This window comes from Siniperca chuatsi, linkage group LG9 (assembly GCF_020085105.1).
Source record: "Siniperca chuatsi isolate FFG_IHB_CAS linkage group LG9, ASM2008510v1, whole genome shotgun sequence".
Taxonomy (NCBI): domain Eukaryota; kingdom Metazoa; phylum Chordata; class Actinopteri; order Centrarchiformes; family Sinipercidae; genus Siniperca; species Siniperca chuatsi.
This window is the reverse complement of record NC_058050.1, coordinates 21,870,631-21,887,794: the sequence shown is the minus strand read 5'-3', so window position 1 is coordinate 21,887,794 and position 17,164 is coordinate 21,870,631. Positions and strand designations below refer to the sequence as shown.

General features: G+C 41.6%; 1 protein-coding gene across 5 annotated transcripts; it reads right to left on the bottom strand.

Moving 5' to 3' along the window:
• Positions 1 to 54: 54 nt before the first annotated feature.
• Positions 55 to 16,971, bottom strand: LOC122881030 (zinc fingers and homeoboxes protein 1-like). 5 transcript variants are annotated; one of them, XM_044206671.1, is made up of 10 exons: positions 16,282 to 16,971; positions 14,090 to 14,416; positions 13,459 to 13,922; positions 12,879 to 13,079; positions 12,436 to 12,651; positions 10,913 to 11,077; positions 9,392 to 10,624; positions 7,961 to 8,182; positions 1,890 to 1,928; positions 55 to 1,433 (listed from the first exon to the last, which is right to left on the bottom strand). In XM_044206671.1, the coding sequence occupies exons 2-9, from the start codon at positions 14,295 to 14,297 to the stop codon at positions 1,926 to 1,928; spliced, it is 2,712 nt and encodes a 903-aa protein (XP_044062606.1). In that variant the 5' UTR covers positions 14,298 to 14,416; positions 16,282 to 16,971; the 3' UTR covers positions 55 to 1,433; positions 1,890 to 1,925. The 5 variants fall into 5 exon arrangements, with proteins under 5 accessions (XP_044062606.1, XP_044062605.1, XP_044062602.1 ...); XM_044206670.1 differs by lacking the exon at positions 1,890 to 1,928; XM_044206667.1 differs by lacking the exons at positions 55 to 1,433; positions 1,890 to 1,928 and having other exon boundaries at positions 2,438 to 8,182; positions 16,282 to 16,970.
• Between the last annotated feature and the right edge of the window lie 193 nt (positions 16,972 to 17,164).

Sequence of the window (17,164 nt, the reverse complement as noted above, 5' to 3'; positions counted from 1 at the left end):
TTATATTTTTTCATAGCGTAACTACAGTCAACAAAAAATGGACAAAAGTCTCACAACAGCTAATGGTTTTAGTATCATATAATCGTCATATTACAGTATCATGAATTACAAATAAAGAATACACTGAGACAACTCCAAACACATTACAAAAATGGCACACAGGGAGAGTGCCTGCAAGTATAGTGAAAACAACTAATTCTATAAACTGTTACAGGGTTAAAAACAATCAAATCATCGCCTGCGACACATGTTACAACACAGCAGATGAAATTAAACGTCTCGTAGTCAGACTTGCTGAACCACATATGTTCCTCTCGTGTCTCCATGGCACCACTCATGTTCTGTTTTATTATTTGGAGCCCAGCGACTGAAATCGATGATCCGCGACCCAGAACCAGAACTCCAGGGTGCAGGTGTAGTGAAGGCCCAGCCACACAAAGGGAGTGTCGGCCTCCTTTGCCAGCAGCTCAGCCCAGGCCTGGGTATCTGGGTCAAGGATGGAAGCCAGGTCCGTGTTTTTGTCCCTGCAGTGGCACAGGGCGTCCTCCCACGTCTTGTTCTCTCTGATCAGCACAAACTGTGATTCTAGGAAACAAACAAACACCAGCGTGGCATTTTTCAAGTGAATTGAAACTAAATAAGTGAACAAGCAATGTTGAGCAGCGTTAGGGCGAACACGCACGGATTTTAAAACAGTGTGCAATCATCTACCAGAGGGTCCAACTAATGAGCTGCGTCACCTGGGAGTCATCCACTTTAGAAGAAACAAATATTTTCCTCTGATGATGACAAAGACGACTCACTAAGACTCTTACTCACTCCAGCCCATAGCCTACTCTTCTTCAGTTTCAGAATATAAAACACAGAGCAAAACAGAGAGAGGCCATGAAATGGGAAGAGTTCCTAAAAGTGAACATTTGAGAGAAAAACAGAAAGGTGCGACACTGAGATGACCCCATGTGATGTCATTTATGGACTACAGCATGGCCCGTCCGTTTAGCATTGGGTTTTTGCTTAATGTTTGCCATAATAATATCTGCTCTTGTATTCATATGCTTTTTTTTTTTTTTTTTTTTTTTTTTTTTACACACATTGGACATGCCGAAGCCCGAAAATGTGAAATAAAGATATTCTAAGTAACATGAAGGTATTACACGTGGATGGCGGTGCCGTTGTTTTTACGGGAGTTCCCAGTGTGGATCTGAGCATTGGTTAAGTCCCTTTGTGAGACTCTTTGTTGAAGATGATGACAGAAGAAATGTTGTAGCCACCCAGCAGGTCACTTTGGTTCGGCAGTTCCTTGGTGTTAGCACACTTCATCTCGTTCCCATCAACAGCTCGTTCAGAAGTGTATTTGACAAGTGCGCCGTCTGTGTAGTCCGATGACTGAGCTGTCGTCCCGTTCAGTGTTCAGTTTTGTCCGTCGCAGTGAGCTGTATATGAAAACAGAAGAAAGAACAGTAGAATAATTCACGTCAAAATGTTTTCCCTTACATATTATATTATTTTCCTTTTTTGTTTTTGGACATGACATGAGAAATTAAACTGATGCATTTAGTCCCACCTGCGCCTGCAGGAACCAAGTGTGCAATTCCGGTGAAATGTGAAACGCCGGAGGATTATATAAGCATTCCTGTGCCCATTTCAGTTTTTTATTTTTATTTTTGTCATGTCAAAGTTACTGGCAGCTATGATATTATTGCTTGGTAACACAGCGGTAAGCACACAACACTCGTCCATCAATACTTAGTGTAGAGCAATTTCCAGTCAAACACAGTGAACTATTTTATCCATGATTCACAATTTTGTGGATCTGCTCTCCACCTCATTCTGTGTGTCAATCATTTAAAAGAGCACTGACATGCATGTGCATCAAGTGAGCTGCTTACCAGTCAGAGAGAGAAACAACAGACTCCGCAGCATCTTTACTGTGGAGGAGAAAGTATGGCAACACCAATTGACAAGTTAAATGTTCCACACAAGTGATCACAGATGAATAAATTGAAATCAGAAAAAAAGCATTCAATTTCAATTTAGGTTGTACAAACCTCACTTATCTTGTCGGCCTTTTCCTCTCTCCACAATGATTTTAATATGAGGCCCTCTCCCAGCTACAGCTGCATTTGTACTTATCTCCCTTCCCTGATTGCTGCCTATGTTAAAATAAATCAATCTGAAGCAACGTCATCTCTCCTGGTCTGAGTCCAGCTATTACTGTGGCAGTCAAAGCACCTACAGACAAATATTCACACACATGCTAATGTCTCTGCATTTCCTTCTTTCAACAGAGGAAGGGCTGTGTATAAAAAGCTGTTATTTTCACTTATAAATCTATTCCCCCTGCTTCTGGGTAAAGTTTTGGTTAACTACTTTCCACTCTGCATCTGCATTTAGTACAGACTGCTTCATACAGTATCAAAACAAAGCACGCAAAATGTTGCTCACAAGATCTTTTGATCAAAATTTATTGGGGTTTGTCCTCAAACAAGTATAAAATATAAATCTTTTCTAAATCAAGCTAGAAATCAAGCCAGAGCCTCAATAACAGCTGGGATTTTAAATTAACATTGCACAAATTGTCTGCCTCACAGCTGTTAGCTACAAGCTGATGATTGCAGGGGCTGCAAAAGGAATTTTTAGCTCTCTAAAGCAAGCCTGCAGAGGCGATCGCACATACAGTACATACCAAGTTTAATCAAAGTTTATGACAGATACTCTCAGTTTTTAACACATTTCAGATGTACAGGCAGTGTAGAAATAACTTAGTGTAGATGGAAATGTCAGCTCCGTAGACACAGAACAACGCAACTTTGAACTGTTTGGCTGAGGAGTTTTAAGTCATGAGCGGAAACATCCTCTTTGCCTGCATCGGCTGCAAAAAGTCCAACCTCAAGTAAGTCAGAATCCCCTATAGTCATTAATCAGGTGCACCGGGTAAGGCGTATCAGTTCATGGGAGATTTTTACAAGACTGAGATTGCAGCTTATTTTTTAAAAACTGGGTCTAATGGACCAAATGTCAGTTAATGTCAGGGGTGACAATTTAAAATGGCACAGTAAATATTTGTTGTCTTTAAATTAACACTTACCCATGTATTAAGGTAGAGTATACAGTTAGATCACTGTATTCTTCCCACAGGCTCTGTGTCTACAGATCCAACTGTAACTTAATACAAGAGCTGAGAGATCACTGTCATCATTCAGTAAAACAGGTCTGGAAATATGAGTTGTATCGAAGCGGGAACAAAGAGAAAAGTGTTCATTTTATGTTTAAAAGCAAAGCACGCTCTTTAGAAGCAGTAACTTGGGGTAAAAACTGTCAACAGATAAAAACCAGAAGGTGAAAAATCCAATGTAAATGAGTAAAAAAAAAAAATTCCATTTTTAGGTATAGTATAATACAATTCTGACAAGGTGTTGTGTTTTTTTCCCACAAAAGCTGGCAGCTGTATAGTGACAACATTTGAATCTCTGATTGCTGTAAGAAACATTCAACCAACTACCGGTTTAAGTACAGAAAACAAGTGAGGACTATAGCAGAAGTATAGCGAAGGATACAGATATGACATATGTGCACAATAGACAGCAGGTAAACTACTCAGATCACAATGTTAGCTCTTAGCTCTACTGCACAAGGTTAACTGGGATACATGATGATTTTGAATATAAAATCACAACTCAGGGAGCAGACATGGCACCTCAGCAACCTTGGAAAACTATTTAAATACATTATTAATATTTAAAATAGAATGGCTTTTAAAAAAAAGATATTATACATTTATTAGGCAGTTATATTGTAGTAGAGCCAGGCTGGGTGTGTTTCTACCAATACTCTTCTCATTCACCTAATATGGTCCTAATATTAACTGTTAACATGGGTGAATTCTGTTACTGTAGTAGCAGCTTCAGAAAATCATGAAGAGGTACTCCAGCGATTTAGTATTGCCATTCCATAAAGTTCGGTGACTCATAAGAGACAGATTAAAAAATGGGTCAAACGCCAAAAACACTGGATCCTACATATCCCATAATGCAACAGATTTGTGTCTTTAATTAGATTCTCCCTACCTTCTAAATGGCCACTTGTTTAATATTGTTTCATTTAAAATCATTTTTCTGTTACATTTAATTTAACTTTAGAAACAGCTTAGTTGTCGAGCCACAAATTAGTTTTTTGCAATTCCTTCAACGAAGTGCATGTCGTTTCTACTGAGTTCTGATTCTATATTTTTTGAAACCAAAGTACCAAAAAGCCACTTGGGCAACACTGGCTGAACTCTAAAACTGATTCTATTTCAAAAGCACTACTCTATTGTACATATTGTATGAGTCTGTCTTGTTAACAAACAATCCACTGATGTCCGGAAAGAGTTGTAATGACACAGTTTTCATAGATAGAAACATATAAAACCATTCAAAACAGACTGACTATAGTAAAGTAAGAGCACACTGTAAAAGACTGTGGGCTGGATACCTGGGGGGGCAGGAATAAGCCTAACCTGTGGACTAAAACAAGCTAATTGCGGACAGCCAGTTTTTAGCATGTGAAGAAATTAGCACGTGAAGTCCCCTTTTGCACGTGAAGTCCTCTTTTGTAACCATTTCAAATGGCCGCCATAGAATGACCGCAATATCATAGTTCTGAGCAAAGGGAAGCTAGCTAATTGAAGTTAGCCTGTCCAAGCTAACAGCGACAAGACTTAAATAAATGTTTCTAGAGTCCATGAATTGGAAAACCATTTTAAAAGAAAACAGTTGCAGTCAACTTGGTAAAGAAAAGTAACTGGTACCATTAAAGCTACACAAAGAATTAATCCTAGATTAGGCTTCTACTGTGCCAAGTATGCCAACCCAAAATATTGTATATACAAAATGAGCAATTGTTCGTCTTGGTTATTGCATGCAGTATTAGACAAAAGGTACACCTTAACATTTTGAATTTGTTATCTTTCATGGCCAGGCACTTGTCACATCATGGCAAAACGTATCAAGGTTTCAGCTCTCAGCTATAAACTAGCTAGCATAAGGCTAGCAGACAACAGTGGTTTCAAAGATACTCATTAAAATGCTTTTTGGACAGCTACAGGTGCCAACATGTAGTATGACAAGTGCCTGGTGAAAAAATACAATAAAATTCAGAACACCAAGGTATTCGTTTGAGGACTTACAACCGAAGTTTCCAATGTCAACTTCAGAGTATCATGGCATCTTTTAGCGTCAGCAGAAAGCAGAGCTCAGTCATGCATCACAACTTAGTTTGAACAAGCTTCAGCCACACAGTATTAACAGTATGTGATTTCCAAAGCATTGACAGATTCTCTCTCATCATCTTCTGTTGAGAGTTGGTGAAATTCTGTTCAAACAAGCATACGAGCCGTGTAGGCACATAGGTTTATCTGCAAAGCTTCATCAGAGTCTCTCCCCTATTTGTGAAGAGCTGCAGTCGAGACAGTTTTCCGTCTATTGTCCTGTCAATTTAAAGCCGTAAAGCGTGAAGGAAACAGTTGGAAAGAGGAGCGTTATTTGGTAGATAGACCACAGAGGGAATGCTGTGCTGTTTCTTCAGGCATCACAACAATTCCTTCCAGGAGAGAGAATGAATTTTCCAAGAATGTCTGTTTAAAATTTCTAGACAGTTTCAGCCTTTTGAAGATGTCCCTTTAGCCCTGTCTGTCTGTCTGTCTGTCTGTCTCCCTGTGTTGTAGACAAGTGCACATCAAGAGTCTAGGCATTCATTTTACAAAAGTGGCCTGGAGGAGAGGGCTAAAGAGTCAGACAGGGGTATGTGGGAGCAGAGAAGGAAAGATGGGAGACAATTCCCACGATTTAAAGCAACAATATAAAACAACGACAAATATAACACGTGTGCATTTTCAAAAGGAGAAAATATTAAAAATGGGGCTCAAATTGTGCAATTTAGCGAAAGAAAGCGGTGGGTGATTGTTCTAGTTTTTTTGAGCCTTATAAACATCCAACTATGAAACAACACATTTTTAGAAAAGTGGATAAACTGATTCCTCCTCCTGAAAACACACTGAGGATAAAAAAGGCAAAATACTGGTTCAGTTTGTAGTAATACAAAACAGATGGTCTCTCAGAGCCATTTAATGGTATAATAAGTGATTAAGGTGCCTAATCAGGATTTAGTCCACTATGTTCACAAGTGGACAAAGTGCATTTTAAAAAAAGTTTAGTTTAGGTGCTTCACGTTTTTCTCTTCAGTGCAGACTGGAGTCAAATTATTATTTGAAATACAGTTAAACAGTCTTTCTTAAAGTACTGGTCAAGACCTGGAATGATCCACAGGCCTTGTTTTTGACATGAGCAGATGAGCCCAAACTTAAAGGCAAGGTGTCGGTGATTTGGTGGCGATTGCAGTCTTGTCAAAGTGATAACTTGTGGATTGACTTAGTCTAAATTTACACTGGAGCTGCAGCTGGTGCTTTATTTTTTACATGGTTTGGGGAAAATGCATCCCCATCTTAAAATTCAGTCCATCCATCCAACCCATCAGAGGCCCACCAGTGAACGAGTAAATTCTAAGTGAAACACGGCAGTGAAATATTTCTGTTTCTATTACTATTTCAGTGGACCCAGAGGTCTGCCTCACAGTGGCCATTATTTAGTTCACTAAATGTGCCTCCGCCTGTAGCTCACTGCTCAGTAGACAACACATTCGACTTTGGGACAACAGCCGCACACTGTCTGAATCTACATTACACCCTTTAAAAAGGTCATAATAGCACATGTGTTCTATCAAAAGGTGAAAAGTTAGTTTAAAAACATTAATAGCAGTGCATATTAAACGCATACTGTGGCATTTTTCCATCAGATCTGTAGGTGTTCAGTTAAAAATCTATAATACTACTAATAATCATGAAACTACAAGCCACTATAAAGGGAAGACTTGAGTAGACATCCTGTGATGTTTAAAAGCATGGCATTCATTCAGCATTAAGGTACTTTCTCTCATTTCGTTTTAGGCGTTTATCCCTGAGAGATAAAATGCCTGACTTTCAGTGTCATTATCAGTCCATGTCAGCTCAAACAACCTGCTGATTCATATCTGGTCCTTGCGATGATCTTCACAGGTGCTAGAAAAAAAAAAGATACTGTAACAGCTAAAATAAACCAGCTCCACAAATAGATGTATTCTAGTTTCGTTGGGGACATTTCTCAGGAGTGACATCTAGCTGTGATATGTTTTTAAGCACCTTTGTAAACACAACTTTTCTTCTGTGTGCGCTGTTGGTTTGGGACCATGGGTGAAACATTCATAACATTGGAGATAGAAATTTGAAATTAGGCCTGTGCTCATAACAGCATAACAAACACTCCTTCTCAAGGAAATGCAGCATAAATGTGTTGCAAGCAAGGAGTGCAAATTTAACAAGGGGCAGGGTGGACATTAAAACTGTCAATTCCTCCTAAAATCTCTCATTTACAACAGTCGGTATTCATCAGTTGCTTCTAAAGAAGGATGTATGGATGTGTCGGGACACACCATCTTTTTGGGTAACTATTTCATCACAACAGTTTTCATCTTCAGCTTGAAGATTGCCCTTCATGGTATTCCTTTTGATGAAATAGTGTAACTGCTGTTTTTTAAGCTTTATCAAAGTTTGGTGTGCCACTTAAGATTCGTAGGGTTTGCTAACAACTCCTTTACTGTGATTCTTGCCTAAGCTGTTACACATTACTTACAGTATATAAGATAAGTAGTAGTGAGCTAAAGCTAATAGTCCATCTGTTAGTCTCATGTAGACGTGATTTAGAAACAGTTTGAAAAAACAGTGAATTCATTTTGCAAAGGAGTACACATGCAAATCAAGACTTGGTTTAGCTGACTGTCTTCCAGCATTGATCATACCACATTCTGTAACGTTTCACCGCGCTTCCCACAATCATTAGTCTTCAGAAACTGACAAGGATTTCCTGACGCTACGTGACGGCTCCCAAACCTCACTGTCGTCCGTGTCATCACCGTCATCCTCCTCGTCTCCTTCATCATCATCCTCGTCTCCCATCCCTGTGTCGGTCTGCTCCTCGGTGGCCGTCGAGGGCTCTCCCTGCGTCTCCTCCCCCCCTCCTCTGTCTCCATCTGTCCTTCCTACAGCCGGCTCCAGGAAGGGATCTGCCCCCGTGTCCAAGCGTCGCTGGACCTCGGCGAACCACTCCCTCACCTTTTGACGGAGAGAGAAACACTGTCACTGCGTGTTGACAGCGATTGTGACTGGGATTTTTTGGTTCTTTCACAGTCAGAGTTTATGATCCGAAGCACCTCTCCATAAGACTTTGTAGTGACTGTTAACTGCTGGGTTTTAATGACATGAAGATGAGTTTGCATTCTGCATATTACACTTTATAGATTTTAAGGGGCCAATTCTGGCAGTTTAGAGAAGACTTTGACATAACCTTTATACAATAATAAAAATGTACAAGAAATAGAATTGAATGGTTAAATAAATCAATATAAAATTCCTTTTTAAATACTCATAAGTTTGGTTGAGCAAACATTTCGTGGTGGGTTGGTGGTTGGAGTTCTGCTGGGGGAATTTGAACTCATGACCTCAGTATTTCTAAAATCCTGGCTATGAGTCATGTTTCCCGATAACGATCTTTAGGAGTTAAAAGCACTAAGTGTGACTTCATGCGCATGCCGCTAAGAGCTTCTTACATTGACTATCCTAGGGGCTGAAGATAACGATGAACACACTTCAAAGTAATGTGGCGTATTTATTTTGTCTGTAAGCTGTGGTATATGTTTAAAATAATACATCAATTCCAGTATTCAACAAAGCTTAATGTGTATACAGCGTAAGCAACTGGAAAACAACATGCGCACCACACACCAAAAGAAAAGAGGACATCTGGAAACTGAAAACAAAACATCAGAAAAGTGGCATATTGGCTAGAAGAGATGAATATATTAGGTGAAAAGAGGGTGAGGAGGACAATGACAACAACTGAAAAGTGGCCGATAATTTGAGCAAATCAAATGTTAAAATGTACGTGTGTATGTTTGTGGCTGCTTTTTCTTTTGTTATTTAAACATCATCACTCATTTGATACAAGTATAGACTTAAAAATTAACAGAAACAATAAAAACGTCAATGAAATATGTAGTTTGAGGTTACTCCTGCAAGTGTCAAGTCACACTTAGCCTTCTACAAGTGGGTATGAGGTACTCGTTTCAAAGAGCGTCTCAAATTATGATGCTTTTGGGAAACACCTTTTAAGCTTAAAAATGTCCCCAACAAGACGGATGTTACGATTATCTCAGCCCTAAGAAGCTTTTGGGATACAAGGCGCTGGTTGACAGGTCAGAAGCTAACTATAACAATGAAACACACACAAGTGTTCTCACATCCCAATAAAAATAATGTCATTACCTGTTCATAGCTCATGTTGGTCTTGGTGACAAGCTCATCAAGGTCCTGCTCATTGAGAAAATGGTGCTTCAGGTAGTACTCCTTCAGAATCTCCCTCCCACTCTTGAATTTCTTTGACGGGGGGGATCTGTCGACATCTGCACTGAAAGAGGCCGACCTTCTTGGCTGCTTTCTGGTACGGGACCGCCCCCAACCACGATTTCGGACACGTCTTTTTCGACCGGTGCTGCTGCTGCTTCCCATTTTATTGCTTCCTCCGCCATTTGGCCCTTCGACGTTGCCGCTTTGGTACTGGAAGAACCATTTCAGGTTACTGTTCTTCCACGAGTACCGAGAGTCCCCGAACCAGCTGACGATGTAGGACCGAGGGAGGCCGCTCTCTTCTGCCAGCTGGTCGTACTCCTCTGGTGTGGGCCACTGGGTCCGCACGAAGGCACTTTTCAGAATATGGAGCTGCTCCGGAGTCTTTTTACTCCTATCTTTCGTGTCTTTGTTGCTGCTGCTGCTGGTGGGGAACTGCTTACTGCGACCGCCGGGAGGAGTTTGACTTCCTTTACGAGATGAGGAGGCAGAAAGAGAAGAAGAGCTGCCTCCCGTTGCTCCTTCTCCTGCTTTTGCTCCGTTTGTCTCCATCTTTCCTCCGTCTGAAGAATCCGGGGAGGAAGTACTGACAGATGGCATTTTTCGTCTCTCTGTGAACCAGGCATCAATCTCCCTCCGCGTCAGTTTAGTCTCTGTCCTCAGGCGACTCAGTTCTTCATCTGATGGGGTGCTGCTTTTCTCAAAACTTTCCTCCAGCACCACCAGCTGCTCCGGAGTCTTCTCCTTAAACTTCTGCAGGGTAAAATCTGGGAATGGATTCCATGTTTTGGGCCGAGTCTCCTTCTCCTTCACAGGAGGGGTGCGTGGAGGATGGGGGGATGTGGGGGTCTCATCGCTTGAGTCAATAACAATGGTGGTGCTAGCACTGCTACCACAGCCGCCACTTCCTCTGCCCCCTCCGTCATGGAAAACAATGACATGGCTGTTCTTGGAGTTGCGCTGGTTGTACCTGGTGTCACTGAACCATTTCTTGATCTCTCCCTTTGTCAGGTTGGTGAGCTTCATTAGCCGGGCGATTTCTGCATCAGTGACAAAGTGGTTTTTCAGGTAGCTGGCTTTCAGCTCTGCCAGCTGCTCTTTGGACTTCTTAGGCCGCAAACTGAATGTGTCAGCGCTGAGGGCCGAGTTCTCCTTAGAAAGGGAAGAGTTATATATTAAACAAGGGTTTCCACATGGCCATTTTTGACACAGAGGTACCAAGTACCTTCTAGGAGAAAGACAAACTGGCTACAGATGAGATGCGTGCAGCTTCTTTGAGTTCACACCTACATTACATACAACTGACAGAGACACGGTGTGGTAATTTTGTGCACTGACTGAGGTAAAAAAAAACAACTAAATCTTGCTTGTTGACAGCATCTGAGAGCACAAGAGCAAAAAAGTATTTGTCTGAAAGGCAGCAACAAGTGCTGTCCCCACCTGTGGAGAAAGAGAGGGAGGCTGGACAGTGGTAGCCCGTTTCAGCTCACTGTTTGTTGGGGTGGGCAGGCAGGAAACTCTGCTGGAGCTCTGAGACTGGCTGGGCAGCCCTGCCACTGTCAGAGTGATTGGACTGGTCACTGGAAGGTTCCCCCCTGGGCCGACCTACACACAGTCAGAAAATAATGACACACAGAATGTGAGGATGAGACATATAACCACACAGGGATGTATTTGTTGTTTAAAGCGACTGTAGTCACTTTACTGTATGGAAAGGGACCTAAAACTTTGTGGTGTGTAACTGCTGTAATGTATTCATGTACTTGTGTCACTGGACTTTAGATTACATTTCCTCTCTCCTCGAATTTGTAAAATATGAGTCTGGCCAGAGACCAAAACCAACACAGATCAGAACATCCAGATGAGTAAAAAGACTTGACTGTCCACACAGCAAATGAGTGTAATAATTCACCTATTCAGTGCGCATTTATTTGGTACAAGACCTCGGTTCACGAGATATGATACATCTTCAGTGTAAGGTGTGGTGGCATGAGGACAGTTTTCGTGTGCGTGTGTAAGATGTTATTTTCATAAACTCCATAGATGTTGTTTCCCAGCAGAGAATGTAGCATATATACTGGCTGCTAGGCTATAAGCTGACCCAGCGTTTATGGTGTGGTCTGTGAAACTGTTGTCATTACAGTTATATGGTCAGCATAAAATTAAATTGAAAAGGGAAGTTTCTCTCTAGCACATAGTTAATATCATTATATCTCCTACTGTAAATGTCCTGATACATTACAGAGAGTCTTTTGTTATTGAGCAAACTATACACAGTATATCACTTCTATTGCCCAGCCCTACTGCAAGATCATTAAAAGTCAATTATAGAGACACCACAAAATGTTAGACCTATCTGCTTACAGTGAATCTGGTTAGCATTTTGTTACCCTGTGTGACCTGGTAAAAAACAAAAACAAACAGAAAATCATGTAGTTTTAAAACCGCTGTAAATGAAAGCAACCAAAACGAATGTTTACTTTCACAGCTCATGGGACACACCTGCTTTTACATCACTGATTGCGAGAGACAGCAGTATCCTCTATATGTGATCTGTTATGGCTTCACTCTTAAGACATTATTGCCTATTTAAGCTGGTTCAATATATTTAAGGCAAGGTGACAGACATACAGCAGGAAAAGTCAAAGTCATCTCCATGTCCAGTCAAAACTTGCTAAATACAATGAATGTCAATGAAATTGTTTCAAGTCAAATCAAGTTAAACAAAATTCAAGTTAAATTATATAAAATAACCTTAAAGTCAAGTCACGGCAAGCTGACTTTAGTTGAGTCATGTCAAATGAGACCAGCTAAAACAAAGTGTGCTCAAACCGAAGCGAGCAATCCAAGTCGATTTAATCCAAACTGTCAAAGTCATACCCGTCTTAAGCTGAGTGGGTTCAAGGCAAGGCAGGTCAAAGCCGAGTCTTGTTAGATATGGCGTGTTTTCTTTCCTTACCTACCTGTGTGAACACCAAGCCGGGTTGCCCCACTATCTGGCAGGTCTGAAGAATGGACTGCAGGCCGTTGGCAGCTGCTGAGAGTTGGTGAGCAGGTATGACAGTGATGGTCTGAGGCACTGTGTGCACTGTGCCATTAAACTGTTTCCTCCTGGCCTCCTCTACTTCTTCTGGAGTCCAGCTTACACCGTGTTTCAGCCGCTGGGCTGAGAACCACACCTGGGTGTAGATCAAGTACATTTAACTCCACCATTTACAAAATAAGCAAAAGGGCAATATTTAATATATTTCAGACTTAAATTAAGTCTAAATTAAGATTGAGTTGGCTTTTTTATGTAATACAATATACAGAGTAAGGAGCTTCTACTTGTAGCTTTTTGAGGTATCTTATCTTCTAACAGACAAGGGTCAGCGCAGGTAATCTACCCAAAACAAATTTCATCTACCTTGATCTGCTCCTCTGTGAACTGTGTCTGGGCTGCCAGGCTGCTGATCTCAGCCATGGAGGGGTAAGGAAACTTCTTGTATGTGCTGCCCAGCAGGGGGTTGGTGTCCATAGCTGCACTGTAGGAGGGGATGCTGCTGAGGGGAATCAGTAGCTGAGACTGAGCTGCTGCACTCTGCTGGGCCTGGAAAGCAGAAAGCACCTGAAATAGAGAAAGAGAGGGAGGATTTAAGAAAGGTCTGGACTGATAATGCTACATTGTGGCAAAGGTGAGACACTACCCAAGCCCTGTATGGCAATCTGCTGTCTCTGCCAAAGTGCCTCTGAACAAGACAATGAACATCTATCAGCTGTAGAGCTGCTGTTCTGTAGCTGAAGTTGACATCTAACCTCTCTGTTGAGGATGTTTAACATGACGGCAACCCATTATCCAAAGCCTCCCAGTCATTTTTAGGTGTCCAGGCTGCTGTTGAGTCTGAAAACATGCATTCATTTTTCACAGATAGGGGTAAAAGGTGTGTTCTTACACCCATGCTGCTGCAGTGACTCTACTAAATCCTTGTATAATCAAGACTTTCTACCTGTGCCAGGCCAGCAGGTAGAACTGTGGGGTTTAAAGTGGAAGATTTCCTCTGCTGCTCTGAGGGCGGGCTGACCAGCAAGCCGCCTCCCCCGAGCTTCATGGAGTCGTGCAGCAGCATCTCCACAGGTGTCATCGGCCCCAGAGGAGCTTCGATGGGCTCCTGCTCTCCGCCCAACTCTCCCTCGCCGCCCCCTCCAAAACCCTCCACCGCCTCGTCTGCTGATTTCAGGGACACGGCGATCCTCTTGGGTTCAGATTTGGTCTTCATCCTCATGATGGGGGTCTTGCTGAGAGAGATGGCAGCAGCCGCGGCAGGGTCTGCTCCTCCCTCCTCGGGTGTATCACACTGTTGTTCCTGGGTCGGCTGGTCGCTGGCTGGATCCTCAGGAGGGTTTGTAGCGCTGCGCTTCAGTGAGGGACTGAGGACTTCGCTGTCGTCTACAGTAGAGACACTGGGCTCATCTATGATAATAATAATTATAATAATGATAATACAACATTCATTGGGACTTATATTTGCCATGTCATTCAGATTTACAGTACATCTGCGTTCAAGTTTGTGTATTTTTCAGGCTAACAAAATGCCATTGTCATCTACACGTGGGAGAATGGGCCAAGAAGAATCTTACCTGTCTCTGGAGGGGTGGGGACAACCACCACTGCTTGATTCAGCTCCTCTGCAGTCGGGCCCTCCTCTGCTCCCTCCTTTACCTTCCCCTCCTCCTCCCCCGCCTCTTCCTCCTTTGTCCTTTCTGTTTTCTCCTCCACCTCTTCCTGCTCCACCACATCAGAGGGCAGCACCATGCAAGGTGTGGTCGATTTCCGGCGGCTCGACATTGTCAAACCAAACTCTGTTTACTTCTCCTCAGGGTAAAGAAGATCTGGGACAGAAGTGTCGAGGCTCACATGTCTTAGGTGGTTGTGTTCACATGCTAGAGTCCTTGAATTATGTGTTTCTGGTGGGGGAAACATATCAAATACGCAAATGTCATACAAGTGATTTGTCACAAAAAGAGTACACTGTAAAAAAACTTTTGGCATGTTTTATTCTCACATACTTCTTTCAACGATTGGCCTTACAAGGCTCCTTCAGTGTTATAAGTCGTATAAAAAGCAGCTTTACAACTGTGAGGTTTTCTGCTTCCTGTCAATAGAAATTGAATACCTTTAGGATTTGTGACGTTCTAAGACAAAGAAAGCAGTTTTAGCAAGCTTTCGCGCTTTGTGACAGGCAATGGCCATTATTTTTTACTTTTACGAGACTAAACAATTACTGTAAAAACTAACCAATAGATTTATCAGTAGTTAGTTACTGTTAGAAAGTTACTGTTAGTTGCAGCCGTACTTATAACCATAATATAGTGAGACAACAATACATGTATGCAATTATTTCTGGAATTGAATAAATACTGCACATTTTCAATTCATAGAGAATGAACCCAGTTCAGTCTTATGACAGTTTAAAGTGTCATAAGAATGATGTGTGTGAAGCCTGGTGTTTACGTAGCCAAACACACAAGTAAACACTGAGACTGGATTGCATGAAGTGCTCAGGCAATATGATGTTGCACTTCATTCAACATGATGGCTAACAGCATGATTCATGTGGGCATGTAAACAAACGACAACAAGTGCAATTTTGCATTAGATTTGCATTTATAACCAAAAACAGTAATAAATACAACTTAATGCAAATAATTGCAAGACATATTTAATGGGCAATGCAATGAACTGTGTTTCAATGTTATGTAATCGATTAGTCAAAAATCCTAGAAAATGATTTAATTACTTTTATGATCAGTTATGTTTTCATTCAGTCATTAGTAAAGCAAAAACACCAAACATTTGCTGGTTCCATCTTCCCTGATGCATGCATTTGCTGCTTTTTCTTGTTTTATTAAATTTGAATACAACTGAATAACTTTGAACTGTTGGTCAGACACAAGAAGCTATTTGAAGATGTGTCCTGGTGTCTGGGAATTTTTTTTTTTTTTTTGTATGCACTAAATTATTCATAAGTCAAGAACAAGTTGCTGCCCTCCTTGAAATCTGCCAAGATAATTTTGTAAAAATCCTACAACAATATGAATCCTTATGGATGACTTTAACTTTAGTACTGAATTGTCGCCCAACCCTACATTCATATATGTCTTATTCCACCTAATTCACAATACATTGGAGTGTATCACAGGGTAAACCCATCTAAAGTCAGTTTATTGGTCTTCCAACAGGAGCAGGGCCCAAATTATATCACCAGAATAATTTAAGCAACACCAAAATATGATTTAGATTTTCTAAACTACACATTTGGCACACGTTGCCCGGTTACTGGAAATATGTGATTTCAATTTTCATTTGTGTCTTTGTGTGTTAATGGTGATCCCTTACGGCAGGACATGGTTTAACTTGGTGGTTACCGCCTCATTTACGACAAGGTCATTCACTGCGATAGAGGTGTTACAAATGTGCAACTGTTATGTCCACTTCTAAACACACCTCTGCAATATGCCTGGAGCCAGCTGTTCGTGACTTATTGCTGGTACAGTCTGTTACATAGATTGCGGTGTTAACAATAACGTTAACTGTGTATAGTGTGCTGTGCTGCAGTGCCATCATTTGCATCAACAGTTAGCAGCTTAATAATGATTTGGAGGTGTGAGCTAGCTAATTCGTTATTATTAAAGTAACGTTAAAGCAATGACTTAACACAAAAGGACATTAACTTAGCTCGACAGCATCTAGCATGTATATGAGGTGGGCCAACTAGCCCGTGTTAGCCGGGGCAGTCATTATTATTGATCATGTCTGGCGGTAAACTTACTGGAACTACTGAAATGTGCACAGTGTTGCTACCAGGCTGTCGAGACGAGGCGAGAAGTAATTTCCTGGGTCTCTGCAGAGCAGAGTCTGGTGGTATCGGTCGGTGTCTCTCCTTCCCCCGGCTAACCATTCAGTCCCAGCCTGTCCGGGACTACAGTAGCGTTAACGTTATTTGGGCTTGCGGGTCTCCCAAACCCAGCGGAGGGAGGCAGACAGACAGACCTACCGGTCTACGGCCCCCGTCTGCAGATGCTGGAAACACCGGACATCTCTCTCCTCGTCGGAGCAGGTTATTTTACGCTCAGGTCGCGCTTTTGTAAAAGTTACACAATCAGAAACACGGTAGTTACATTCATAACGTGGCACTGTGTTAGTTTGCTGACCTAATTCTCTGATATTTTTTAACGGCTGATTTTTTTTTTTTAATGATCAAACGGCGTCATCATTCAATGTGATGCGTCCTGACGTCATTCCTCGGCGACTCTCGGTGCTCTAACAATTTCGAAAACTTAGCAAAATGGACAATATTACTACATTAAACTCTTTACGAGGCGGATTTAGTTATGCGCTGTTCAGGAAAAAAAGTGGCATTAAACACAGTTTAAAGCGGGCCCTTAACTCATTCGTTTCCCCACCCGGCTGTCTGCCAAAATGTCCTTACATGACCTGTCAGGGCAGTTTGAGAAGTTACTTGAGGACAACGCTGACACTGCAACGTTTCTTTTCAGTACACCTGATCTTGTCTTGTGTTGCTGTTCAGTTGATTAGTCCAACGACTCCCACAAGCTGCTGTGCAAACGCCTTAATATATATTAATACCTGTGCGAAAATAAAATGCAGTTGTAGATAGCTCACTTTGTAGGTAAATAGTAATACAAGCTAAA